Source organism: Sorex araneus, chromosome X (genome assembly GCF_027595985.1).
Source record: "Sorex araneus isolate mSorAra2 chromosome X, mSorAra2.pri, whole genome shotgun sequence".
Taxonomy (NCBI): Eukaryota; Metazoa; Chordata; class Mammalia; order Eulipotyphla; family Soricidae; genus Sorex; species Sorex araneus.
This window is the reverse complement of record NC_073313.1, coordinates 198,927,779-198,954,923: the sequence shown is the minus strand read 5'-3', so window position 1 is coordinate 198,954,923 and position 27,145 is coordinate 198,927,779. Positions and strand designations below refer to the sequence as shown.

General features: G+C 40.1%; 1 protein-coding gene across 6 annotated transcripts in view; it reads left to right on the top strand.

The window, feature by feature from the left end:
- The first annotated feature begins 23,316 nt into the window (after positions 1-23,316).
- Positions 23,317-27,145, top strand: part of COBLL1 (cordon-bleu WH2 repeat protein like 1) — a 195,613-nt gene continuing 191,784 nt past the window's right edge. For 3 of the 6 annotated variants that reach the window (XM_055122939.1, XM_055122935.1, XM_055122934.1), the window contains exons 1-2: positions 23,317-23,341; positions 24,083-24,185. In XM_055122939.1, the coding sequence (XP_054978914.1) occupies positions 23,332-23,341; positions 24,083-24,185 (113 nt within the window). In that variant the 5' untranslated portion in view covers positions 23,317-23,331. Of the gene's footprint in view, positions 23,342-23,463; positions 23,678-23,868; positions 23,945-24,082; positions 24,186-27,145 lie in introns of those variants that run through there. The other 3 variants (XM_055122936.1, XM_055122938.1, XM_055122937.1) reach the window with 3 other exon arrangements.

Below are 27,145 nucleotides of genomic sequence, written 5' to 3'. Positions count from 1 at the left end.
GTACAGAGTAGATAGTCATTCTGATGCTTAAGAAACAAGATGGGGCCAGAGAGATAGCTTGAAGGACTACAACACATGCTTTGTGTGCTAGAGTTTCACTGGGGTTCCTGAACTCAACCAGGAGTAACCCCAAACTGAACCTGAAGTAGCTCCCAACCAATTCCAATTCCAGGTGTCACACACACACACACACACACACACACACACACACACATGCACACACAAACAAACACATGCACAGAGAGAGACAAACAGAGAGAAAGACAGAGAGACAGAGAGAAAAACAAAAAGACCACCATCAAAAATCATCAAACATCAAAAAACAATGACTTAGTAGTTCAACGTATTTGGACTTTACACAGAAATCTGCTTTTCTGTTCCTATTGTCTCTTACCACAACAGCAATGGAAACCAAGGAGATAGGAAAACTTAGTGCAATTTATGTTTCTGTAATTCTGAAATTCTTGGCAGCTCACAGCACAATCACAAAGACTCACCTGTTGCAAATTGCATCAATATTTAAAAGGAAAAAATATTCTCTTCTTAAATAAGATTTTAAGCTTTTGCCAGCATTTTAATGTATCTGCCATACTGGAGAACCATAGATCATTTAGACCTAACATATGATATAAGCCATGAAGAAAAAGAGATTAATATATATATAAACATATATATTTGAAGAAAAATTTTAAATGCCAAATACCTTTATGTTATATTAATAAATACTGTTTTTTGCATTGAAAAATTCTGTAAATTTCATAGAGCTATATCAACTTCTTTAAAGCCTAACAGAGATTAAATTCCAGGTGTTCTATAGCTGAAAGACACTTTAAAGGAGCTGATGGAAGGAGATGGAGAGAAAAGTATGGAGAGGGGTGACCTAACCAGTAATAATGAGCTATATTACTTCTCTGATAAGGAATTTTGAATGGAACTTTTAAGGATGCAGAAGGAGGTAAAAGAAACAATGGAATTCACTGCCAATAAAATACCAATAGAGGATATGAGAGAAGAAATGAGGGAAATACAAATGAAAATGCAAGCAGAAATAACAGATACGAAAAACCTGGTAGGTGAAATGAAAAACTCACTGGAAGGCCTCAGCAGCAGAGTAACAACTGCTGAGGACAGAATCCCATGACCTCCAAGATGAGGCACAGAGAACCTCCAGAAAATAGCAGAGGATGGAAAAGAGCCTCAAAATAAACCCAACAGATGGCAAGAGAACATTGGGATGAAGTCAAGACAAGTAACATAAGAATCATTTGGGTTCCAGAGGGGCCCGAAAAAAGCTCTGACAAAGAAGCAACTGTCAAAGATATCATTGCTAAGAAGTTCCCAGAGCTGAAGAGTGTGTATGCCCAGATGCAGAAGGCTAGCAGGGTACCAGCTAAAAGAAATACAAATAAAATTACTTCAAGATACATCCTAATCAGAATGATGAAAACCATAGATAGAGATAGAATACTGAAAGCTGCAAGATCAAAGAAAGAAATTACTTACAAAGGAGTATCCTTAAGATTTATAGCAGACTTATCAGATGAAACCCTTCAGGCCCGAAGATATAGTGAAAAACTCAATGAAATGAACATCTCACCAGAGTACTTTACCCAGTCAGACTCTCATTCAGATTTGAAGGAACAATACACAACTTCACAAATGAACTCAGAAACTTCATGAGTTCACAACAATTGCTACGGGAACTAAATGGGCTGTTTTTAGACAAGACAAGCCCCACAAATTGAACCCAATACTCTGCTGCCTGCAAGAAACACATCTGAACAACCAGAGCAAACACAGATTCAAAGTCAAAGGCTGGAAAACAATTCTTCAGTCAAACACCCCCCCTCAAAAAAGTGGAGGTGACCTTCTTAGTATAGACAGCATAGACTTAAAGTTGAAGAAGGTTAAAAGACACAGTGAAGGTCATTTGTTAATGATCAAGGGATCTGTACATCAGAAAAAAATCACCCTCCTAAACATATATATGTACCAAATGAGGGACCAGCAAAATACTTAAAACAGCTGCTAATAGACTTGAGCACATTGAGAGCAATGCAATAGTAGTCAGAGACTTCAACATTGCTTTATTGTCCCTTAATAGATGGATTAGACTAAAGCTCATCTCCAGTGCATATGGGACATTCACCATGTGATAGACTATATTCCAGGTCACAAATATACCTCCATAAAATGAAGAGGATAGAAATTATATCAATGGTATTTTCAAAGCATGATGCACTGGAAATAGAAGTTAAACACACACAGAAATAGAGACTAAAATTAAATACCTGGAAATTAAACAGATTGCTATTGAACAACCAGTGGCTTAGAGAGGAAATCAAAGAGGAAATCAGAAGGTTCCTGGAAACAAATGAGAATGAAGATGTGAGCTACAAGAACTTGTGAGACACAGCAAAAGCAGCATTAAGAGGATAGTTTATAGCTCTGCAAGCATTCATCAGGAAAGAAGAAAGAGCGCGTATAAATAACCTAACTTCACAGCTTAAGATCTTGGAAAATGACCAACAAAAGGAATCCAAAATAGGCAGGAGTAAAGAAATAGTAAAACTTAGAGGAGAAATAAATGAGCTGGAATTGCCCCCCCTCAAAAAAAAAGACCCAAAAGATCAATGGAACCAAGAGCTAGTTCTTTGAGAAAATAAACAGTATACCACTAGCAAGATTTACAAAGAAAGAGAGAGAATCCTAATACAGAGAGAGAATCTTTTTTTAAAAATTTATTTATTTTTAATTAGTGAATCACCGTGAGGGTACAGTTACAGATTTATACACTTTTGTGCTTATGCTTCCCTCATACAAAGTTCGGGAACCCGTCCCTTCACCCGTGCCCATTTTCCACCACCAGTAAACACAGCATCCCTCCCACCCTCCCCAATCCCATCTCCCCCGACCCCACCCTGCCACTGTGGCAGGGCATTCCCTTCTGTTCTCCAGAGAGAGAATCTTAAATTGTAATACAGCAAATCAGAAAGAAAGGGTGGACGTCACAACAGACACCCTAGAAATTCAAAGGATCATCAAAGATTACTTTGAGAAACTTTAAGCCACAAAACAAGAGAACTTTGAAGAAATGGATAATTTCCTAGATCCTTACTATCTCCAAAGGCTGAAACAAAAAGATCTGGAATACTGAACAGATCTATCTTTATCTAGGAAATTGAAATGGTAATCAAGTCTCCCCAAACACAAAAGCCCTGGCCCCCACAAATTCACCAGTGAATTCTTCCAAACCTTTAAGGAAAACCTACTCCCAAGCCTTTATAAGCTTTTTCAGGAAATAGAAAGACAGATACACTCCCAAACAGTTTCTATGATGCAAATATCACCGTGATACCAAAAGCAGGCAGACACCCCACCCAAAAATGAGCTTGTTAACTTACAATTAAAATTTTTCTTTTCTTTTCTTTCCTTTATTTGGGGGGGGGGGTTGTTGGGCTACACCCAGTGATACTCAGAGGATACTTCTGGCTCTGCGTCCAGGAATCACTCCTGGCAGTTTTCAAGGGACCATATGGGATGCCGGAGATTGAATCCAGGTCAGCCACATGCAAGGCAAGTGCAGTACCCACTGTCCTATCTCTACAGGCCTCAATTTTTTCTTTTTAATTTTTATTTTATTTAGGCACTGTGGTTTACTATATTTGTTAATAATATAGTTTCAGGCACACCATGTTCCAATTCCACAATCACTGGTGCTAGCATCCCTCCACAAAAATATCTCAAGATTATCTCCCAGTACTCCCCACCCCTTGGCAATACCATTTTAATCTTTTTAAATTTAACCCTTTAGTTTGGTTGATATGATTATGACAGTGTTAACAGAACTTTTAAAATGGAACTAAAGGATATAAAAGTTGTAGGTATGCTAATATGCTATATTCTGTATGTAAATAAATGATTTAAGCTAGGTACCTGAATCAAATCTCCAATCTTATTCTGACAACAATTCAATTAATAATTAATCAACAGACATTTATTATGAAAGATATTGTAATCCCAAACCAAACTAAAGTTACACCAAGTTTAGCATTTGGCTCTAATAGAGACATTCATGAAATAAGTATTTTCATGGACAGTAAACAAACAAAAGACTGGTTGCCTTGGTTACACATGATCTATAACAGACTTGGGTGGTTTCCCTTGTGGCTTTCACATTCTGAATCACAATTATTCATAATTAAATTAAATGCCAGTAATCATATATTGGCAGTTACAAATCAGTAGTGGTATGATTGTGACTCATTTTCATGTGTACCTTGCTTATAGCACAAACATGCTGGTTGAGGGAAAAGATTAAATGGTTAAGAACAGAGTATTAAGCCTTAGAGTCAGACTAAGCATATGAATTCATCACTAACTTGATTTTACATTTCATCTTGTGATGAGTTGGAACCAGATTGTTTAACTTATTTAAGTACTTCAGGGTAAATATAAAGCAACAGTTGCATATTCCACTCTTGGAAGTAGATAACAATTCATGTGCCACAGAACAACAAGAAGAAAATTTATAATCTCCCTCAAATGATGAAAATTCTCTTCTAAATATGTGTGTATATATGCATATATATAATGGTTATAAAATTATAGTCATCTAGGAATTGTTTATTGAAAAGATGTTATTTTTTGAAATGAGAATGGTTCCTACCATACAGTTTCTTTTTTTTTTTTTTGCTTTTTGGGTCACACCCAGCGATGCTCAGGGATTACTCCTGGCTTTGCACTCAGGAATTACTCCTGGCGATGCTTGGGGGACCATATGGGATGCCGGGGATCGAACCCGGGTCGGCCGTGTGCAAGGCAAACGCCCTACCCGCTGTGCTATCGCTCCGGCCCCCCATACAGTTTCTTAATAAAAAAAATAAAAATTATTGTTGAGCTGAAGAGATAACCCAGGGGATAGCACAGGTGCTTGATGGCATGTGCTTGACCCCAGATTTATCCCTGCCAGTGCTATGATTAAGCCTTGGGAACTGCTGGTTGTGACTCCAAAACCAAAGAAGAAAAATAACAGTAAAAGAAAAAGAAGATATCTCATTTTTTGTTGTTAATTTAGAAAAATATCTTTAAATACAGTTATAAGCGATTAGAGAAATAGTACAGGGTGAGAGGCATTTGCCTTTTATACAACTTACCTGGCATTGCATGATTCTCCGAGCAGTACCGGGAGCAACTCTGAACAAAGAGCCAGGAGTACCACAGCACTGCCTAAACCAATAGACAAACAAATAAATTGCCAGGTGTGGCCAAAGTACCAATAAAGAAACAAGTATAGCTACAAAGCAAAATAACACAATTTCCTGTAATAGCTTGAGTCTACTGATGGGATTAGAATTTGAGCAAAATCTTAGCAAAAGGATGCAACAAATCCCTATCCTACAACGTTCTTGAAAATGACTAGGCCTATCTCCAAGAAGACTAATAACATTGATAATACATAGATGCAGATAGGTACTCCTCTGAACTTTCCTTTGGAAAATCTTTAAACTCCTACAACAGTAAAAAGGTGGAGTATGTTAAATTTTTAAAAAATACTGTAGAGCTAATCTGGAGGCACTAAGATCAAAATCACAGAAAAGCTCAATTATATTTAACAAGAAGCTATACAATAATAAATACCATTTGTTTTCATTTTGTCTCACCAGAGATTCCTTTAATTAAATATTATATATAAAGGCAATCAAGGATATTTGATTAAAACATATTTGGATGAGTATGGGACAGAAATGGAAAAGATGAATGGAGGATATGGCCTGTGCCTGTAGGGGTTATGGCCTTTTCTTGGACACTAAATGTTCTGAGTAAATATTACATTTATATAGGAAATCTGAAGCACATCTAAATAGCCCCAGTCTATTACTACATATCACTCCTCTCCTCTCCACCCCTTTTTTTCTGTCTTTGAGCTGACTAGGGTTTCACACATGGTTGTGGTGCTCACCAGGGGTGGCACATCAGGTTGCAGTGCTCTGGTCAGGGGTCACATTCATGGGTAGTGCTCACACACATTGTGACTGCAGTCCTTGCTAGAGTCACGGTGGTTCTCATCTGCTTGCAAGAGTCCACATTCCTGGCTGCTATTATTGCATAGTTCTAGTCACAGTGCTTGTACACACCTGACTGCAGTGAGTGAAGATCATACATTCTGTTGTGGTATTAAGAGTCAAATAGCTGAGATAATACATGTAGGAAGCACCAGGGATCGAACTCAAAACCTCATGCTTTGATGCAAGGCAAATGCTTCTTGCAATAGCATTGTCTTCCAGGTCCCCTGTACAATATTCTGATATGGTTTTGGTGTAAGCATTGATAAGGTTTTTGATCAATGCAATGAAGATCATAATATTAATCATATTATGTATTTAATTTTGTTTCATGGTGTCAGGGATGAAACTCAGGGCCTCACACATGCAAGGAAGACACTCTACCACTGAGCTACAACCCCAGACCCTTCACTCAGATATATATATATATACACAAATATATATACACATATATACATACACATATATGTGCATATATGTGTACATATGTATGTATATATAAAATTTTAACTATTAAATAATATTCACAAATTGCTTAACACAGTACCTGGAATCTAATGTATTAAGCATATGACAGCTGTTATTTTCTTTTGTAAAATCATGTTGAGTGTGAAGAAATCCAAAGGACTGCTTTTTAAATGATAGCAAAGAAGCCAATTTACATAATTTTTTCAGTCTTGTCCTCCCTGTGTTGACTGGCATTATTATAATTCATTTCATACTAGTATTATTTATGGTTGCATCAGAGCTTTCTGTTCATGCAGTTCTTTCACAAGTGCCACATCATAGTTTCTTTCCAGAGTTTTCTGAGAGAATCCACAATCTGCTAGGACCAAACTGCCCAAGAACAAGACTGGGTTCTTTAAAGGAATCAATACATGTAAAATTAAACTCCAATCTAAATGTTTTAAATGAAACTTTCCAACATTTTCACAGAATTTCAAATAAGATCAGATAGTGACAGCTAAGAGTAAAACCTCTGAGAATGTAGACCTGCTCTTTCTACCCTCTAAAAACTCCTCCTCCCCCAGGAATCCTAAATGTATAATTTAAGTTTGAAATCCATATATACATGGGAACGCCTGTCTAAACCTCAAGTTCATTTCAATTTCAATAAAGAAAATATTTGTAGGTCAGCTTTTATTATTCTTTGGCGAAACAAACGTGAACTTGTGTCTTTGTGGGGTCATCTTTCAGTTTAGTCTGTGGCAGCGCAGAGATGAAAAGTGAAATAGTGATTGCTAAAGCTGGAAGGGACTGAGCTAAATAATGAGCATGAGATTCTACACCACAGGGAGCATCAATTTCTATCTTAATACCAAGGTGTACTTTTCTTTTCAATTCAACCCAAAATATATAGCAATGAAAATTTGACTAAAAATAACATATTTTCTTTTACTGTTTTAGCCACTTCAAAACTTTAGAGTATACAGGTTAAAAGGACAGTGTCATTTCACATTCTCAAATATCCCTTTGGATAGATAGTAAATTCCTTTTGCCCTCTCTTGAGTTAGAATAACTCACAGGGCTGTCTCTAAATATTCACTCAGTTACACTATTTAAAAATTAACCTTTATAAACCCTAATTTGAGCTCTATATGTTACATATAAATCATATTTGAATGAAAAGTTCTTCCTGAGTTTTGATGACATTTCGTATCTTCAGTTTTCTAAAAACAAATGACCCATTAGACTGGGTTCATTTAAAGGATGTAAGTCAAGTGGAAGAGTGCATACTTCTATGTGCAAGTTCTTGGATTCAGTCCTCAGCATTAAAAGGCACCACCAGAAGTAGCCTCCACCCTTCAACAACTGAAAAAAAATATTTTTTAGATCATTTGGCTGAATTGTTTCCACTGTCAAAATACTTTTAAATTTGCATTTTAGCTTTAAAAATTGATATTTATAGAGGCGTCGGTCCTTGCCAAACTTTCCATAATTGTTTTCCACAGCAGAAATAAGGGAGCACTTTCCTTCTGAGCCATCTACTGCACTCAGGGAAGTATTTACATCCTGTTTCTGTGGCTTCAATACTGAATATTCATTAAACCCACCAAGGGAGCAAGCTGCTAGAAGGCAGGAAACTTGTTCTATCCTTTAATTCTTTGGTATTGCTGGGTGGGTGGGGGATGCCTCCCAAACAGTGCTTAGGAGGCCAGGAGTTGCCACCAGCAATTCTGGGCCAATGGGCCTGTGTGCAATTCAATACAAAGGTTCAAGGGCATGGTATTGCCCAAGCTCTGCCATCTTTGGACTACTAAAGCACCCAGAGGCCTCTAGCTCTGCCCCTGAAGATGGTCACGGGACTGTGTGCTTCAGAGCTTGAACCCAGGTGAGGTGCATTCACTGTACTTTCTCCCAGTGCCCTCTATTTCTATTTTTTTAATTTCTCAATTCAACAAACAAAAAAATGGATGTTATGGATATTGAGTTCTGTGCTAAACACTAGTCTGCTGCTTTAAGACATTATATTTATAAGTCTTATTATATTTATAAGCTTGTATATTTATAAGCTACTGAGAGTTTCCTGCCCACATGGGACAGCCTCGCAAGCTTCCCATGGTGTATTCATATGCTAAAGCCAGTAACAAGCTAGATCTCACTCCCCTGACCCTGAAAGAGCCTCCAATGCGGCATTGGCATCGTTGGGAAGGCCGAGTGGAGAGAGGCTTCTAAAATCTCAGGGATAGGATGAATGGAGAGGTCACTGAGCCTGCTCAAGAAATCAACGATCAATGGGATTTTGTGATCATGATTCGTGATTTATAAGTCAGGAATCTCACAGTCATTTGGGATATTCAACTATGTATATCTAAGTAGAGACAAGATATTTTTTTGACTATACCTTACCTCAGGTATTCTCCTATTCTGTGTATGCTGAAGGGAATGAATTGAAGATGATAGGAAAATTAGGAATCAATATTTTGAAATGTACACAAAGTGATATTCTCCTTATCCAGGTATGACATTTTGATGAAGTTCAGAGCATAACAATCTCACAGGATTATTAAATTCCCTAGTTATGGCCTTACCTGTAGAATTCTTTTAGTCTATATTTTTTAAGAAATCTCTTAGTAATGTAACTAATAACCAATGATTCATTAAACATTATGAATTTATACATAAAATTGGCTTTGCCCCTTCATCTGGGAGCTTGAATGAAGGCTATGATCTTGGAGATATGGTGTCCTCACTGCATCGACCAGCTCAGGATTCCTTTTTCTTTTTTTTTTTTTTTTTTTTTTTTGGTTTGGGGTCATACTGGGCAGTTATCAGGGCTCACTCCTGGCTCTGTACTCAGGTGGTACTAGCTCAGGAGACTATATGCAGTTCCAGAGATCAAACAGCAAGCATCTTATCTCCTACACTATTTCTCTGGCTTCCTCCTCAATTTCAAAAGAGCTCCCTGAGTGATATCTCTACCTACATCTTCATAACTGAGGCTATCAAAACATAATCAATAATATACTTCAGTGATATAGTGATGGAGTTGTTCATGACACAACAAAATTATAAAGTAACTTAGTGGTAACAAAAAGTATATAAAATAAGAGATAATAAAAATACTAAGCTGAGATAATAATAAAACTAAAAGATGACTCATCAGCAGAACAGAGGATGCTGAAAACTGAATCAGTGAACTTGAAGACAAAGCACTACCAAAAAAAGATTATAGAATTCTTCTGTTTTACAATGAAAATTAAGAAAATATAGGATATTTAGTTGGCAATAAGCAGGTGGCATAACCTCAAAATCATCGGGGTAAAGGAGTGAAAAAAAGAGAAAGGGGAAGAATGACTGGCAGAAGAGGTAATAGATAACTTTTCCAGTATGAAAAGGGAGCCCTCTGCATAGATTCAGGACGCCCAAATAGACGCACACAAAATATACTTAACAGAATCAGAACACATTATAATGTGTCCAAAATGGCAAGAACCAGAGAGAGAAAGAGAGGGAGACAGAGACAGAGACAGAGACAGACAGAGACAGGGAGACAGAAACAGAGACAGAGAGACAGAGAAAGGAGTGAGAGACTAAAGTTGCAAAAGAAATGTAAGAATCCCAAATACAAGATAATCAACAAATTTCAAAACTGATCTCTCAAATGGAAGCCTATAGACAAGAAGGGAATGCAATGATACATTCAAAGTACTGAATGAATGCTTAAATGAAGAGTCCTTTTCCCTATAAGACTGTCAAGTAAAATTTGAGTGAGGAATAAAAACATTCTCATACTGCTGCCAGAGTGATAGTCCAGAGCCTGCCTTGCACTCAGCAGACTGATGTTTGATTCCCGATAGCCCATATGGTACCCCAAGACCTGCCAGGATTAATTCCTAAGCACAAAGCACTGATGGGTGGGACCCAAAACAAAACAAAACAAAATTCTCAGACAAACAAGAACTGAAGACATATGCTACACCTAAACCTACACTGGAAAGAATACTGAATGGCCTCATTTTTTTTTTTAAAAAAAAGATGGCAATTGCAAAATAACCAAAATCCTTATAGAAAACTTAAGAAAAATCCCGTCATCAATAAATTCCCTAAATGTCAATGAACTAAGTGCTCCTACCAAATGACACAGAGTGAATGGATCAGGAAACAAAATCCAACTTTCTGCTCTTTACAGTAAACACATTTGAATTTGCAAGATAAACCAGGTTCAGAGTGAAAGGGTGGAAGACAATCATCATACAAGCTAACAGTAGAGAAATAAGCAAATCAGAAACAGCTATTACTGTACCAGACCAACTAGTATTCAATCTAAAGAAAGTAACTAGAAATGGGAATGGACATTACATACTGGTTAAGGGAATCCTTACTTAGTAAACTACAGAGTTTATGCTATATTTTCATGCTTTCGAGGGCAAATTCTATTCCATTTCCCACTGCATACAACTTTTCTTTGTCTCTTAATACCCTTAACATTTTAAAACCTACTATGTACTCTGAAGTACAATGGGTAAGGTGCTTGCTCTGCATGCACACAGCCCAGGTTCAGTCTGACATCCCACATGGCCCCCTGAGCACTGCTGGGACTGATTTGTGAGTGCAGAGCCAGAAGTAAACCTTAGTATCACTGTGTGAGGCCCCAAAGCAAAAACAAATAAACAAAAACAAAAACAAAAACATAGCATTCATTGGTCCTTACTCTATTAATTTCATGGTGGCTCTCACAGTTTGTAAAAACTACATAGGTTTATTGAAATTGTCTTAAACATAAAGATAAACGTAGATGAAATCATATTTAAATTCAATTATTCCTATCCTTAAATATTCAATGTATTTCTGGATAGTCTTTTATGCCCTCTATTTTCTCATTTTCTCAAAGATCTTATATCATTTTTTACATTGATTTCTAGGTTATTTACAGTTTTTTGTTGTCATAACTGATTATGTACTCAAATACTGTAATGGAACTAGAATAATACCTATCTATGGTATTATTAGGAACAATACATGGTTCTCTTGTTCCAAACAATTTGGAAGAATTAACTTGTGATTTTATTAGCACCTATTTTTACAGTTCCTGCTATCTTTGGTTAAACAGTTAAATCATTTGAGAAATACAATTTCTTTCTAATAAAAAATAATCACTGTCACTGTCACTGTCTCCCTGTTGTTCATTGAGTTGCTGAAGTTGGCACTAGTAACGTCTCCATTGTGAGACTTGTTACTGTTTCTGGCATATCAAGTACGCCATGGGTAGCTTGCCAGGCTCTGCTGTGTGGGGGGGTATACTCTCAGTAGCTTGCCGGGCTCTCTGAGAGGGACGGAGAAATTTAACTGGATCGGCTGTGTGCAAGGCAAACACCCTACCTGCTGTGCTCCAGGTATTTGGAGCACAGCAAATATTTGTGGTATACATACAAAATGTTATACTTTACAGATGCAAGGAACAATGAAATCATGTGATTTGCTGTGACTTGGATGAAACTGGAAGATATCATATTGTGAAGTAAGCCTGAGGAAGAAGGATACATAGAGGACAATCTCATCTATCTGACAGTGACCAAAATACAAAGACTATCTACAGAATGGGAAAGGATATTTACACAATACCCATCAGATAAGGGGTTGATATCAATGGTATATAAAGCACTGGTTGAACTCTACAAGAAGAAAACATCCAACCCCATCAAAAAATGGGGTGAAGAAATGAACAGAATCTTTTCCAAGGAAGAGATACGAATGGCCAAAAGGCACATGAAAAAGTGCTCTGCATCACTAATCATCAGAGAGATGCAGATCAAAACAACCATGAGATACCACCTCACACCACAGAGACTAGCACACATCCAAAAGAACAAAAGCAACCGCTGTTGGAGAGAATGTGGGGAGAAAGGGACCCTTCTACACTGCTGGTGGGAATGCCGACTAGTTCAGCCCTTTTGGAAAACAATATGGACGATTCTCAAAAAACTAGAGGTTGAGCTCCCATTTGACCCAGCAATACCACTGCTGGGAATATATCCCAGAGGAACAAAAAATAGAGTCGAAATGACATCTGCACTTATATGTTCATTGCAGCACTGTTTACAATAGCCAGAATCTGGAAAACACCCGAGTGCCCTAGAACAGATGACTGGTTGAAGAAACTTTGGTACATCTATACAATGGAATACTATGCAGCTGTTAGAAAAAATGAGGTCATGAAGTTTGCATATAAGTAGATCAGCATGGAAAGTATCATGCTAAGTGAAATGAGTCAGAAAGAGAGAGACAGACATAGAAAGATTGCACTCATCTGTGGAATATAGAATAATAGACTAGGAGTCTAACACCCAAGAATAGTAGAAATAAGTACTAGGAGGTTGACTCCATGGCTTGGAGGCTGATCTCTCATTCTGGGCAACTCAGAGAAGGGAACACCAAGTAAAATGTGGTCGGAGGTCATGTGGGGGAGGGGTAACGCGTACCGAATATAGACTAGAGACTGAACGCAATGGCCGCTCAACACCTTTATTGCAAACCACAGCACCTAATCAGAGAGAGAGAACGAAAGGGAATACCCTGCCATAGTGGCAGTTTGGGGTGGGGGGAGACGGGACTGGGGAGGGTGGGAGGGACGCTGGGTTTACTGGTGGTGGAGAATGGGCACTGGTGAAGGGATGGGTTATCGAACTTTGTATGGGGGAAACAGGAGCACAAAAATGTATAAATCTGTAACTGTACTCTCATGTTAATTCACTAATTAGAAATTAAAAAAAACAAAACTCATGTATCTGTTAAATATGGAATAACTGAACAATGGAATACAATGTAGCCAAGGAAGGATGCCTCGATAACCCTTGATCCCTGAGCATAGAGAGGAAAAGGACAGAGAAGAAAAGAAATCAAGGGAGGATGTAAGAAGAGGCATATAGAGTGTAACAGGTCAAGGGCCTCAGGAACATTGGGTATAGATGACTGGTACAGCTGTATATCCAGTCACAGAGTCAATAACAATGAAATTAGAAGATCCAAACAACAACAAAGCGACTTCAAAAGGTGCCTATCAAACAGGCTGGCTGGGGGTAGAGGATGGGAACCTGAGGGAACTAGTGGAGGGAAGTTGACACTGGTAGTGGGACTGGTGCTGGAACATTGTATAGCTAAAACTCAACTAAGAATAAGCTTGTAAATCATGGTATCTTAGTTAAAAAATTAAAAATTAATGAAATGTTAAAATTAATAAAATTAGTTAATAATTAATAAAAATAAAGATTTCAATTATAGAGTAGAAATCTTCAGAAAACTTTTCTGAGGAATAGTTTCTTTTAGTTCAGTGATGACCAACAGAATTATTTATGCTTTTGCAAAACTTTAAAAAGAAAAAAATAATTTTTAAATCTGAGAATTTTCAAATTTTGAGGAACCAGAGTGATTGGTAATGGTCAATGGATTCAGAGCTTTCCATTTCTTTTTCTTTTCTTTTTTTTTTTTTTGCTTTTTGGGTCACACCCGGCAATGCACAGAGGTGTTACTCCTGGCTCTGCACTCAGGAATCACCCCTGGCGGTGCTCAGGGGACCATATGGGATGCTGGGAATCGAAACCTGGTCAGCCGTGTGCAAGGCAAATGCCCTACCTGCTGTGCTATCTCTCCAGCCCCCAGAGTTTTCCATTTATAATCACTGTCACTGTCACTGTCGTTGGTTTGTTCGAGCGGGTACCAGTAATGTCTCTCATTGAGAGACTTATTGTTACTGTTTTTGGCATATCCAATACGCACGGGTAGCTTGCCGGGCTCACCGAGAGGGGCCTAGGAATCCAACTTGGGTCGGCCATGTGAAAGGCAAACGCCCAACTGCTGTGCTATCGCTCCAGTTATAATAACTAGATTTCTTCCATTTATAAAACTATGATAATGAAATATGGTTATTGTTTTCTTTTCTAAACATGCTGCCCTGTAAACTAATGCTAATGCTCAAAAACAAGGTGGTTCATTGTGTTCTGTTGGACTTCTGTACTCCAGATCAGCTGAAGCACAGAGCACACAAATGTAAAAGGTGTTTTAAGTAAAAGGTCTCTATGTATTTTAATTGTATGTAGGGAATTCAGAGACTCAAATGGATATCTTTGTATATCATTTCCTTTTAAAACCTCAAAAAGAGCATTTTAATTCCATTTCTATGAACAGCTACATATTTATTTAGTACACTCCCTGACCCAGGTATGAAAATGTTTATTTCTTGATAAACAAAGTCATTCATTTTATAACAGAAAACACATAGTTCTAGGAAATATATTACTATCCTTGACATTTACACAGTTGTTCCTGCAAATATGTAATCATATAAAAACATACCATATTGGGAAATGACCTTACTCAAGTAATCCTGTCTTATCTTCTAAGTACCTATGTCTCATGTGATGTCTGACAAACACTGCAAGTCCAGAAGGAAATATATTGGTCAACCTGATCTAAATTGTCTGTCTTATGCCTTTTAAATTACAGATGTCATGTTCCATGACTAAAGCTACCTATGAGTGTATTCTGTTTTCTGTATACATAAAACCACACAAGACTTTGAAGGAATTAGGTATAATTTTCCTATTTTTTATTAGAAACACTCTGGAAAACAAAAAGAGACTAAAAGTTGACCATCAAATATAATTGTTTCATTTTCTGATTTTCTACCAAATATTTCCAACTTTATCACTGTTACTCGGGCAAAACATCTAATTGTCAACAATTAATGGCCAAAAGTTAAACAAAGAAACATACCTACTGTGTGTTCACTGTCACTGTATCACTGTCATCCCTTTGCTCATTGATTTGCTTGAGTGGGCACCAGTAACATCTCCATTGTGAGACTTGTTACCACTGTGTGTTAGACACTGTAAAAACTAGATGGATAATGATAATGTACTCTTCCCACCATACTCTTAGTATTCAAATATACATTTTATAATGTTTTCACTTGTCTGGATGAGTTTGATATTCCCAATATTTATTTCTCTATAACTAGAAGGATATATGCAACATGATTAATTCATCTGCAAATTCTTCATAGGATAGATCTGAATAGAAATATAGAAGGATCTAATTCAACTTAACTATTCTGTATAGATTTCACAGTGTCTCAACTAGTTATGATCCTCAGTAGAACAGATTGTTAAAAACAAAATTTCACATACCTGTGTCCTAGTCAAGTGTTGTTCTCTCTAGGACTTATCTGGATTTCTGATCGTTCTTGAATTTCTGCTGCTCTCATTTACCCTTGAGTTCCTTGGATGAAACTGGAAACATCTACAATCTCAAAGTTTTTCCAAACTAAAGTGAGTCATTTGGGACAGATAAGTTTAGGTAACCAGTATCTTCAAAGAATAGTTAGAATTTGTAGATTACAAAAGATATTTAGCATGTTGGTTATATAATAACCATAATTTTCTGAAATAATTTGACTTTTCTAGTAGCATTGTCCTAGAAGCAAAAAAGTTATTATTATAATTTTACTAAAACATGAAATAAAAAACTAAATAAATAACTTTTTTTTTCTTTTTGGGTCAAACCCAGCAATGCACAGGGGTTACTCCTGGCTCTGCACTCAGGAATTACTCCTGGCAGTGCTCAGGGGACCATATGGGATGCTGGGAATCGAACCCAGGTTGGCCATGTGCAAGGCAAACACCCTACCCACTGTGCTACTGCCCCAGCCCCTAAATAAATAACTTTTTATTTTAGTTTTAGCACAAATGGTCTTAGTCATTAAGCTTAGATGGGGCAAAAAAGAACTGAGCTCACAGAATATTTATAGACTCAGTATGGAGATAAAGACATTAAGGATTCTACAGTTTAGTGATATGACAGATTATCACAGAAGCCAGAACTCTCAGCTTGAAGATGGCTGACTTCCTTTATACTCTCTCAGCCATAAACCAAACCATACGTCAGCTTCCACTTGTAACAAACAATTTTAAAGATAAGGCCTCTATCACTCTTACCCTATCTTCATTTACTATTATTAGTAGTTGCTTACTTTTTTGCTAGGATCAGTAATTCTATTGAAACTCACACAATCTGTGACCAGGACAGGGATTTGTGAACCCAACTCTGTCTGTTCCAAAGCTCTGTGCTGTGGTCGTTAGTAAATCACACACATTCCCATCCTTCCAAGACAAATGTGTGAGCAGGAGACAGGAAGCCCTGGAAGAGTGAAATTGCTGAGATTTGTTAGGTTTTATGATTGGAATGCCAGGGGTAGCAGCCACCTCAGCTGAAAGTTGCATATTTTAAGATTTATGGAATCTGACAAGCAGTAATTTTACCCACATTCTTATAGAATTTTGGAAGGGGAAATGTAGAACTTTTTTGCATTATAATTTAATAATTAATATTAAAAGGATTAACAAAAGACACTTGTATCATATCAGGTAGATATAATTTGAATTCATTTTTTCTTGTATCTTTTGGTGGGTGAGGGGAAGAGAGTAAATATCCAACTTGAATGGAATTTGAGTCATAAAACATGACAGTACTTTTACCAGTTATGACATATGAATAATACAAAAGATTTTTAGTGTCTTAAAATGAGTAAGATAATTTTTGTCAAATACTGAATTAAAGAATCCAGAAAAAGATATTGGCAATAAGGTACATTTCTATAAATTTAATCTTTATATTATTTAGTTATAAATGACTCATCACATGATAAATGATATGCAATTATTATTTCAATCATATGGCTATGAAGAATATAATTTACACACTTATTTTACAAGTAGTATTATTATTAGCTTGAATTGTGGTTGACCTGATTTGATCCCCTGTACTCCAGGGTCCCCTGAGCACCCCCTGGATTGATCCCTGAGTCAGGAGTAGACCAAATCTGTTGATGTGACTCAAAAATTCAAAAAAATTATTTTTATTATAAAAAAGTAGGAGAACTGGGGATGTAACTAAGGCAGAGCACATGCCTTGCCTATGTGAGGCCTGGATTCCTTGCTGGCAAACCACACTCTCACATATAATACATATTTTTATTGCTGTACTGGACTGGAGCAATAGTACAGTGGATACAGCATTTGCCTTGCATGCGGCCGACCCCGGGTTCGATTCCTCTGTCCCTCTCAGAGAGCCCGGCAAGCTAATGAGAGTATCCCGAGCATGGCAGAGACTGGCAAGCTCCCCATGCCATATTCGATATGCCAAAAACAGTAATAACAAGTCTCACAATGGAGACGTTACTGGTGTCGTCTAGAGCAAATCCATGAACAACGGGACGACAGTGCTACAGTGCTACTGTTTTGGACAAAATATTTAGGTATTTCATAGATTTCTCAATTCTATTTTCTAACATTTTTGCATTGTCTACTTCAACCAAGCACGACTCAGCTTATTTTACATAATGTTATATATATTTACTAAGTATGCAGACTTTTTCCCTTTTAACACTTTTCAGCAGAAATCTGAAAGAATTCACTTTAAAGATAGCAAAATGAAAGTTATTGTAATAGTTTTTTACTAATGTATAACAATAACATTTTTGCCTGCTGATTTTGAAATGATCTCTTCTCTCTCTAGTAGAACAAATATTTTGTTTGTTTTGGGGGTCACATCTGGTTGCGCTCAGGGCTTATTCTTGCCTTTGCACTCTTAGTGGGCTCAGGGGACCATATGTGTTGCTAGGGATTGAACCTGGGTCAGTCATGTGCAAAGCAAATGCTTTTGCCACTCTACTATCACAATAGCCAGGAGAAACATCCTTTAGCTTAGCTTTTTTTTTTTAATTCAGTTCTATTTTAAAAGGTATACCAACACCTTTGATTTGAAAAGAAATTCTGTATTTCTAGCGTTCTCTAACTTAGAATTTTCCAGAAGGACCTTATATCCTTAAGGATTCTTTATATTCCTTTATTTATTCCACAGATATTAGCTGGGCCACAGAAGACAAAAAATAAAACAAAACAAAACAGGCAATAGCTTTTGACTAAGTCACACCCCCCTCCAGTCCTTAATTTTGTAATGACTGAAACAAAGCCTCATCGGTCTGTCACCCAAGTCTGCAGGAGACTGGAAAAAGGAAAGGGCCAATTTCTAGTATGTGGTTAGGAGGGTCTTCCAGAAGAAAACATTTCCTGAGCATTAGCAAAATTTTAGAAGTGTGGGAGATTTTACAGTAATTCCAGCACAACAGGAATGAAGGATAGGGAAAACAATTACTTCTGCCATTTAAAAAATATATTGGGGGGCTAGAAAGATAGTACAAGGATTAAAGTGCTTGCCTTGCATGCAGTCAACCTGGTTTGAATCCCAGCACTCCGGAGTGCTTCTGGTGTGCTGGTGTGACCCAAACTCCTTCCCCAAATAAAAAAGATATCTAGCAAATGGTATGACTGTTTTGCGAATGAGCTATGTAACCAGCAGGATAGGGGTGGGGTAGGGTGGTGGTGAATAACGTAATGTCAGATGGAAACATAAACTTTAGCTTAGTAGTGATTATGAAAGTTGATTTACATGATTATTTCCAATGTAGGCTGTTGTGGCGGGCAATGACGCACACCAATATTTCAATACAATAAAATCTGCATAAGCAAAATGTAAATCCAATACAAATTTATGTTTCGCTTATGCAGATTTACTTGTATACTGGGACTCTCAAGGACAATTATGCTCAAGTTAATAGTTTAGTATCCCAGGATCTTTCTCTCCTATGCTCTCACCATTTAATATACACTGAATATCTACTCCATGAATGCAGAAGCCAGATCAAGCACTGACACTTAAGTGTTTCTACCAGGAAATAAAGCCTTTCAACCTTGCTCACTTTTGCTTACCAAAATAGGGTAGGTTAGCCTGCCTAATTTTAGTGATGTAGGAGCTGAATCCTTCCCTACACCGAAAATCACAGAAGGGAGAAAATATTAGTGAGCATTGAAAATTCCTTCAGAAATATTTAATGTTTCATCTTAACCCAGTGGAGTCAATATTACTAGCATGTCACAAATTAGAGTTGAAACTAATTAAAATGTGCTCTAGATCTTGTCATTGAAAGTAAGAGACTTTACAGTATCACTGTTTCTCACTGTTTGCATTATTGTTTGAGCAAGCAACTCTAAAAAGCAATCATCTAGAAATGTAACTCAAAAAATTATTTAACCTGAGAACTTTTGAAGGCTTAAATCTAGAGATATTTTTAAAATTTATAATATTATTAATTTAGAAACAATTTATAAATACTTATTAATGTTAAATTCATTTATTATTAGATTCAATGTTAAAAACTAACTTTTCCAATATTGTTTCCGTATTATAAATCAATATTGCTATAAAATAGACCACTTTTAATCTGAGAGGCCAGGAAGATAGCCCGTATGTTGTAGCATACACTTTGCACGTGAGAGAGCCAGAGAGCTGATTTTCACCCCCAGCACCAGTGGTCTCTTGAACACCTGCCAGAAGAAACTATTGAGCACTGAATCTGGAGCAACACTCAAACTTTCCTGGTCCCAAAACCAAAGAATCAACAACAAAAATCCAATAATGAAGCCATTTTGGTTTGTCCCACATTTGTACTTTTAAAATTTCTCCGTAGCCTATCTGAGAGGAATTGGGAAAATGGTAAAAACAGATCTGGCATGTCCACTGGTAACTACCATGTGTCAAGCAAACATGACATATTTGGTTATGAAAGAAATTAGGAATTGGGGCCAGAATGATAGTACAGTGGGTAGGACACATGAAATATCCGGGTTCAATCACCAGCATCCCAAATGGTCCCTTAAGCTCTTCCAAAAATGATGCTTAAGCTCAGAGATAGGAGTAAACCCTGAACTCCACTGCGTGTGGCCCAAAACCTAAAAAAAAGAAAAAAATATAAAAGAAATAAGAAACTCTGTCATATTTGTTTATTGCTCATATCACAGCAAAAGAAAAATGGGCCAATATGCCAAGCTCCTCACAGTCTCTGTCTCAGAGGATAATAACAGAAACCAAGACAACTACAAAGTGGATGACAGTACGCACCTTTGCTGAGAAACCAATGCCACGCTACAGGGAAGCAGTTTTATGGCCTGCAGCTGAATTCAATAAATTCCAGCCATTGCTGCATATTCTACATCTCAGGGACACACCTATCAGGTATTTATTCTCATTCCTGCTCTGGGGACATCATATCTCATCTTGAAGCAGGGAAGCCACTGAGAAACTGTCTCTAGGAGGTTTCCCAGCGAGATTGGGAGGCCAAATAATCTCCCATTACAAACTTCATGGACTTGAAAAAACCACAGTTCCATGTAGAGACCGTAAGAAGGCCTGGGCGTCCTGCCGGACTTATTCTCCTTCCCACACACAACTTCAAGTGTCTCTGAGAAAGATTATAAAAGAAAGAAGCAAAAGTGAGTAAAAATAACAGAAGAATTAGAAACCTCAGATTGGGCAGCAGTCAGTGGTCAGGAAATGGTCACACAGGGTTATCAGAGGTGGCTCTTTGGGCAAGAGGCAAATGAAAGTCCATTGAATACAACACTCGGGAGCAGTAAGCCTTCCCAGCACCCAGATCCAGGAACAGTATTTTAGATAACTCAAACCCAAAGTGGAAGGTGGTTTTCCTAGGTTGAAATTTATCCACTACACTCTGGGTGTGATGACCCCTGCAATTTTCCCAAACGTAGGAAACTCTACTGCGCAATTTGTGATAATGGGGGACTGTGTTTGACCTTTCCCCTGGAAAAAATAGAATTTGTAAAGGCAAATAAATAACAAACACTGGACACACTTTTATGTTTTGTTTGATATATTATTATGCACTTGAAGAGTTTTTGTCATAACATGCTTGTTGATAATTACTTTGTTAAATGAGACAGGAAGAAAGTATAGTGGTCAAGGTACTTTGTACAAAACCAACTTGGGTTCCATCCATGGCTCTGCATATGGTCACTCATAACTAAATAAATATGGCTGAGAGATAGTACAGTAAGGACCCTGTCTTGCATGTAGCTAACTAGGGTTTGACTGCTGGCACCGCATATGGTCCCTGAACACGGTATGAAGTACTCCCTGAGCACAGAGCCAGGAGTAAACCCTGAACACAGCCAGGTGTGGCTCAAACCTAACATAAATACTTTGTTAATATTTGTGTGAGCAGTCCTCAATACTCTACAAAGATAAGTATGCCAGTTTTAAAAAGCTGGCTAGGGGTCGGAGGGATAGTACAGTGGGTAGGTTGCACATGGTTGGCAGAGTTTCCATTCAGAGCATCCCATACCATGACGTGAGTTTGCCAGGACCACAGAGTCATGAATAATCCTTGAGCATCACTGGATGTGGCGAAAAATCAGGGGGTTAACTGCAGGGCACACAGAAACTGATATGTTATAGATGAATCTTACCTCAATGAAATTTCATTTTTTTTAAAAAAAATACGCTGTTTTTCTTTTTATATGAAGAGATATACAAAAATGAATATATGCACAGGAAAAAATAAAAATTAGTGACAGCCCATAATAGACAAGTCATATTACAAAGCAATTAATATCTTTCAGCATAATATCTGCAATCTTTTTGATTGCCACAATGCATAAACAACTAAAGTTGCATTAGTCTTGCAAAGATTCTAAATATCAATTTAATTTTGCTTTGGTTTTGGCTCACACCCTGTGATGCTTAAGGGTTACTCCTGGCTCTGCACTTAGGAATCACTCCTGGCTGTGCTTGGAGATCATAATGGGATGCTGAGATCCGACCTGGGTCAGCCGCTTCCAAGGCAAACATCCTACCCGCTGTACTACCGCTTTGGTCCCAGTACCTACCAATTTCATTTTTACCACCTGCTAGATGCTATCCTATCATGATGTGAACGCCACGGCAGAGCCCTACTTTCGAATGCCTTTTTCCCATTTCACTTCTCGACAATGGCTTAATAAAATGGTCTCATGTTGCACGTGATATTTTTTCTGAAAGGAAGCTTTTGGACCATTCTTGCATTTAAAACAATTGGCACACCAGATAACATATATATATATACACACACACACGTGTATATATATGTATATATATATATGATAGCCTCATCTACCTACTTGTGTCGTGTACAGAATCATCTAAGAAGCACGCACGTGGGAACTAAAACTTATAAGCAGGCAGATGTTATGCTTTCTTCTTGCAAATCTTCCAAATGATGAACAACATCAATCATTTGAATCTGAGTTTATAGACTGTCACGAGACGTAATTATTGTTCAGTCCTCCTTTAATAGTGGTTATAGGGTTTTAAAAGAAAGAAAAGAAGCACGCCTCTATGAGACGGGGCAGGCTTAAACCTGCCACCGATTAGAAAGATCACAGTGTCACAGGTGCGCTTGGAACAGAAGAGCTACTTTAGATCGGGTTTAAAAGAAAAAAAAAAAAACACAACTCCACAGTCTGGACGTCGAAGGTCAGAGTGCTGGCAGGGCAGGCTGAGAAACTCTGCTCTCAGAGTTTCTCTGCACTTCCGCGGCGGCCCGGGGCCTCCCCTCCCGGGCCCGTCGGGCAGGTACCCCCCACCCCCGCCCCCAAGCTTCACACCTGTCGGGCGGGGACCTGCGGGCTGCGGTGCCCTAGCGGTGGGAATGGGATGGAGCGCTCCGCTGGGGACCTTCTTTCCCCTTCTACCTCCCCAGTCGGACCCCAAAGACGGAAAGCCCTCGGGGAAGGAAATTCCAGCCCCTCCTCGCCCACCCCCGCCCCGTTTCTCTCTCCGGCTCGCTGCCTCGCTCCGATGCCGCCGAGCTTTGCAACCACTTGTGGGTTGCAGAGCGGCTGCGGCGGCAGCGAGCTCCGGGGCTCCGGCCGGGGCGATGGGGCAGGGTGAGTGAGCCGGCTTTGCGGTGGGGGGGGCGGGGAGGCCCCGCAGCGGCCCGCACCCCGCCCGCGGGGCTGGGGGAGGCGCGGCTGGGCCCGGCCCGGCCCCGGGCTGGGCTGAGTCTCGGAGACGCGGCGCTTTCCCCTCCTTTCATGTCGTGGCTTGAGAGCCGCGCGGAGCGCGGGCGAGCCGGGGGAGGGCGGCGTGGGACAGGAAGCCGCGGGGGAGCACCGGCGGCGAGCCCCCCTCTGCCTGGGAAAAGAAAGTAGGAGCCCGGGGATGGGCCAAGACGAATGAGCCCTCCCGACGTGGCCGCGCGAAAACTTTCCCCGGGACACTCGGTTGGTGTCAACTCGGCGAGCGCAGCCCGTGGCTGCGCGGCCGGCGCTGGCGCTGGTGCCCGCGCGCCCGGCCCCGCGCCGCCTCCTCCCGGCCGGGCCGGTTCCCTCTCTCGCTCCCCGAGAGGCGCCAAATGGCGACCCAGTAACTCCCCACGGGGCGGGGGCTGGGCGCCGCCTCTCGCCGCCGCCGCCGCCGCCGCCGCGGCCGCGAGAACCTGCGGCGGCCGCGGCGGCAGCTCCCGGGGGCGGGCGGCGCGGGGCCCGCAGGTGGAGACGCGGCGGAAGGCGGGCGGGTCCCGGGGGCCGGGGGGTGGCCGCGGGCGGGCTCTGGACCCGCGGCCAGTCGGGCTGTGGCCTGGGAAAGGCGCGCGTCCCGCCCTGACCCGCCTCTCTCCCCACTTGCAGCAGCGACGCGCCGCCTGCGAGCTGGAGCCCGCGCAGCGCCCCGCAGGGCGATGGAGCGCCGAGCCTCGCGCGTGCCGGAAGCCCCGCTCGCCGCGCCAGCCGGGTAAGCGCCCGCGCCGCGCCCCCGGGACGCCGAGAGCCGCCAGACCTCCCGCCCCCCCTACACACCCCCAGGCCACCTGGCCCGACTCGCTGGCCGCGCGCGCACGCGGCTCCGGAGGCTGCTGCGCTTCCCCTCCCCTCACCCCCTCGCCCCTTCTTCCGACTCCTCCGAGGCCTTCGGGGCCGGGGGCGCCGCGGGTTTGGGAGCGCGGCTTCGCTGGGGGCTAGCCGGGTGGCTGAAGGGCAGCTGAATGACAGCAGCTGGGGGAGAGGTCCCGGGTGGGGATGGTAACAAAGGCGCCCTTGTTGGGGCTCTTGCGGGAACGGAGGGCGCTACCTGTAAGCGAGCTCCTGGGAAAGAAAGAGAAAAGTTTCCTTGGCCGAGTGCTGAGGCCCCGGCGGATGGGCAGAGTCAAGGTGACTCTCAGGAAGGGGCTTTGTGCGGGAGGGTGTGCCAGCTGTCAGCCCGCATGACAGTTCCGGGACCGCGCGGGGCCAGCGCCTCCGGTCGGGGGGTGTGTGTGCGCCGGTGGCCAATTGTCGGTGCCAAAGGCAGGCGCGAAGTCAGACTGCAAACAAGGATACTTTTCATCGTGGCCTCACGTGTCTGAGCCGCGACTGGGGGGGAAAGGGGCTGTCACAAGGTGAGTTAATGTTAAATGAAGCATGCCTTTCTGCCAGATATGCTAATAACCACCTTGCTAAGCGTTTGGGTAAACAGTAATGAGAACAGGTAGTTCTGCAGGAGATGAGGAGAACCTGAAAATAACCTTCATCTTAGTAAACAGTGAAGACTTCAGATAGGTGCGAGTCTTGCTCTCCGAGTTTGGGACCTCTTTCAAGTACCGTGTGTGTGTATATTGGTGTGTGTTTCCTAGATGTTCACACTCAGTTTCTTTTCTGATCCTTGACTTTGAATGCAGACACCTCCCCCGAGAGTGTAGGCACATGTAAGAAATAGAAAAGTTCAGGAAAAAGCAACTTTATAACTAATGAATGAGACTCGTCTGGTTTTCCGGATTTAAGCATGCAGAAGTCATTTTTTCCCTGGAACACGACAAGCGTTTCCTTAGAAGCAAGTTACAGCATGTTTGTTCGTCAGAGACCATGCGAATATTGGCAGGGGTAAGAAACATGGAAAAGTCTCAAAGCAACATGACTAATCTGAAAGATATTTAGGATAATGCTTAAGTAGAGGAAACTTAAGTGTGTGAATTATTCCTTCATTTTGTTCCAATTAGTTATCTTCTTTTGTCTGCAAACAGCCCTAGTACTCTCGACTGCCATTCTGATACCTAAGAATGCGAACTTTTTTTCCAATTTTTTTCCCAGTTTTTTTTCACGACTTAGATATTATCTTTTATTCAACATTGTCTCACATTTGGATGTATGTAAAGAAATACTTGGTTAAAAATGTGAATCGTAAAAGCAAAATTTTCACATTGGAGAATCTTAATGATTTTCTGGAATACTGAGATGTATTAGGTATCATAAGGTAGAGTTAAATTGTGGATTGAAAATGGGTTGGGGGCTGGGGAGACAGTTTACAGGGCTGGAGACTCTGAGTTGTATTTGCAGCATTCATAGTCCTCATCAATGTCAGGTGTCAGGGTGGCCCTCAAGCTCCGCCCCTTCCCCACCCTCGGGGCACTGCTGGCCCCATTGACACCTGTTGAGTATCCCTGAGAGTGGCCCTAGTCCCCCTGAGCACCACTTGGGAGACCCATCCACCAGATTAAAGGAAGATGCTTTAGGTAAGAAGCCAATTACTTAGCGGTGTTTAGAAATCACTGTTGAGTAAAAGTCAGGTGAGATGAATTCTTGTGCTGAAGGAATAGAAAGAGCTTTATGTCATATGTATGACAGTAGTAAGATACATTAGATGTCACTTTTGAGAAGTTTAAGGTTCAGCCGATCAGTTCTTTTATGAGGAAAATAAAAAGAAAACACTTTAAATAATTTCTCACATAGAAAATATTTTGAAGGAATTTTACCCCATCCCTTTTCCAAGTTTAAGGAGAGAAGTATTAACTAAATAGTAGCCCTTCTCACATTTGATCACTTGACCTGTCAATTCAATTCAGGGAAGTTACAGTAACTGAAAAATACAAAACAGTTCTAATCTGTCTTCTTTCGCTGGTGTATCTTCTGCCTTGGGCATAGCCAAGTGCCTTTTGATTGATCTCTATTGCTTTTTTTCTTTTTCTCAAAGAATACAGAACTTTAAAAAAGTTTTAATTGGCAAGGAAAATTGTCCTTGATGTATTGGAAGTTGTCAGGGGAAGGACTTAATATGTTAAATTGTTAGTTTGGGAAATAAATTCCTTTCTATAAAATTCAATCAGCTGTGGGCCAGAGAGAGAGATCACAGAGGTAAAGGTATTTGTCTGGTGTCCCAGTGACCCTGGATTGAACTTCTAGCACTACTAGAGTCATTCCTGAGCGTAGATACAGGAATCACCCCTGGACACCTCTAGATGTGTCTCAAAACCAAAATCAAAACAAAACTGAACCCTGAAAAAAAATCAATCAATCATCACTAGAGCACTAGTATTCTTGTCTTGCATGTATAAAGATCTTGGTTTCAACTCTGGTGCTACAAAAAATAAACCATGAGTAATCTATAAACCTAGATTAGTCCTATTCCCTGTTTATTCCCTTTGTAAAAGTTCTTGCTAATTTTCCAAGGCTTACATGTTTGAAACAGTTTCTTTTGAAGAAACAGTGCACACACATATTTCACAAATGAGAATCCTGAGTGCAGAGATTGAGAGTGACTTTGCTTTCCCAGAGCTCATTAGTGGCAAAACCAGAAGGAAAACCCAAGATTTCAGTTGCTTAGGTCATTGCATTAATTGCTTTTATTAGTTTCCTAGTCACAGTATAATACAATGTACTACAGCTTAATGAAATACTCATTTGTGGTTATGAACTCAGTGTCGTGCTATATTTTAGGCATAT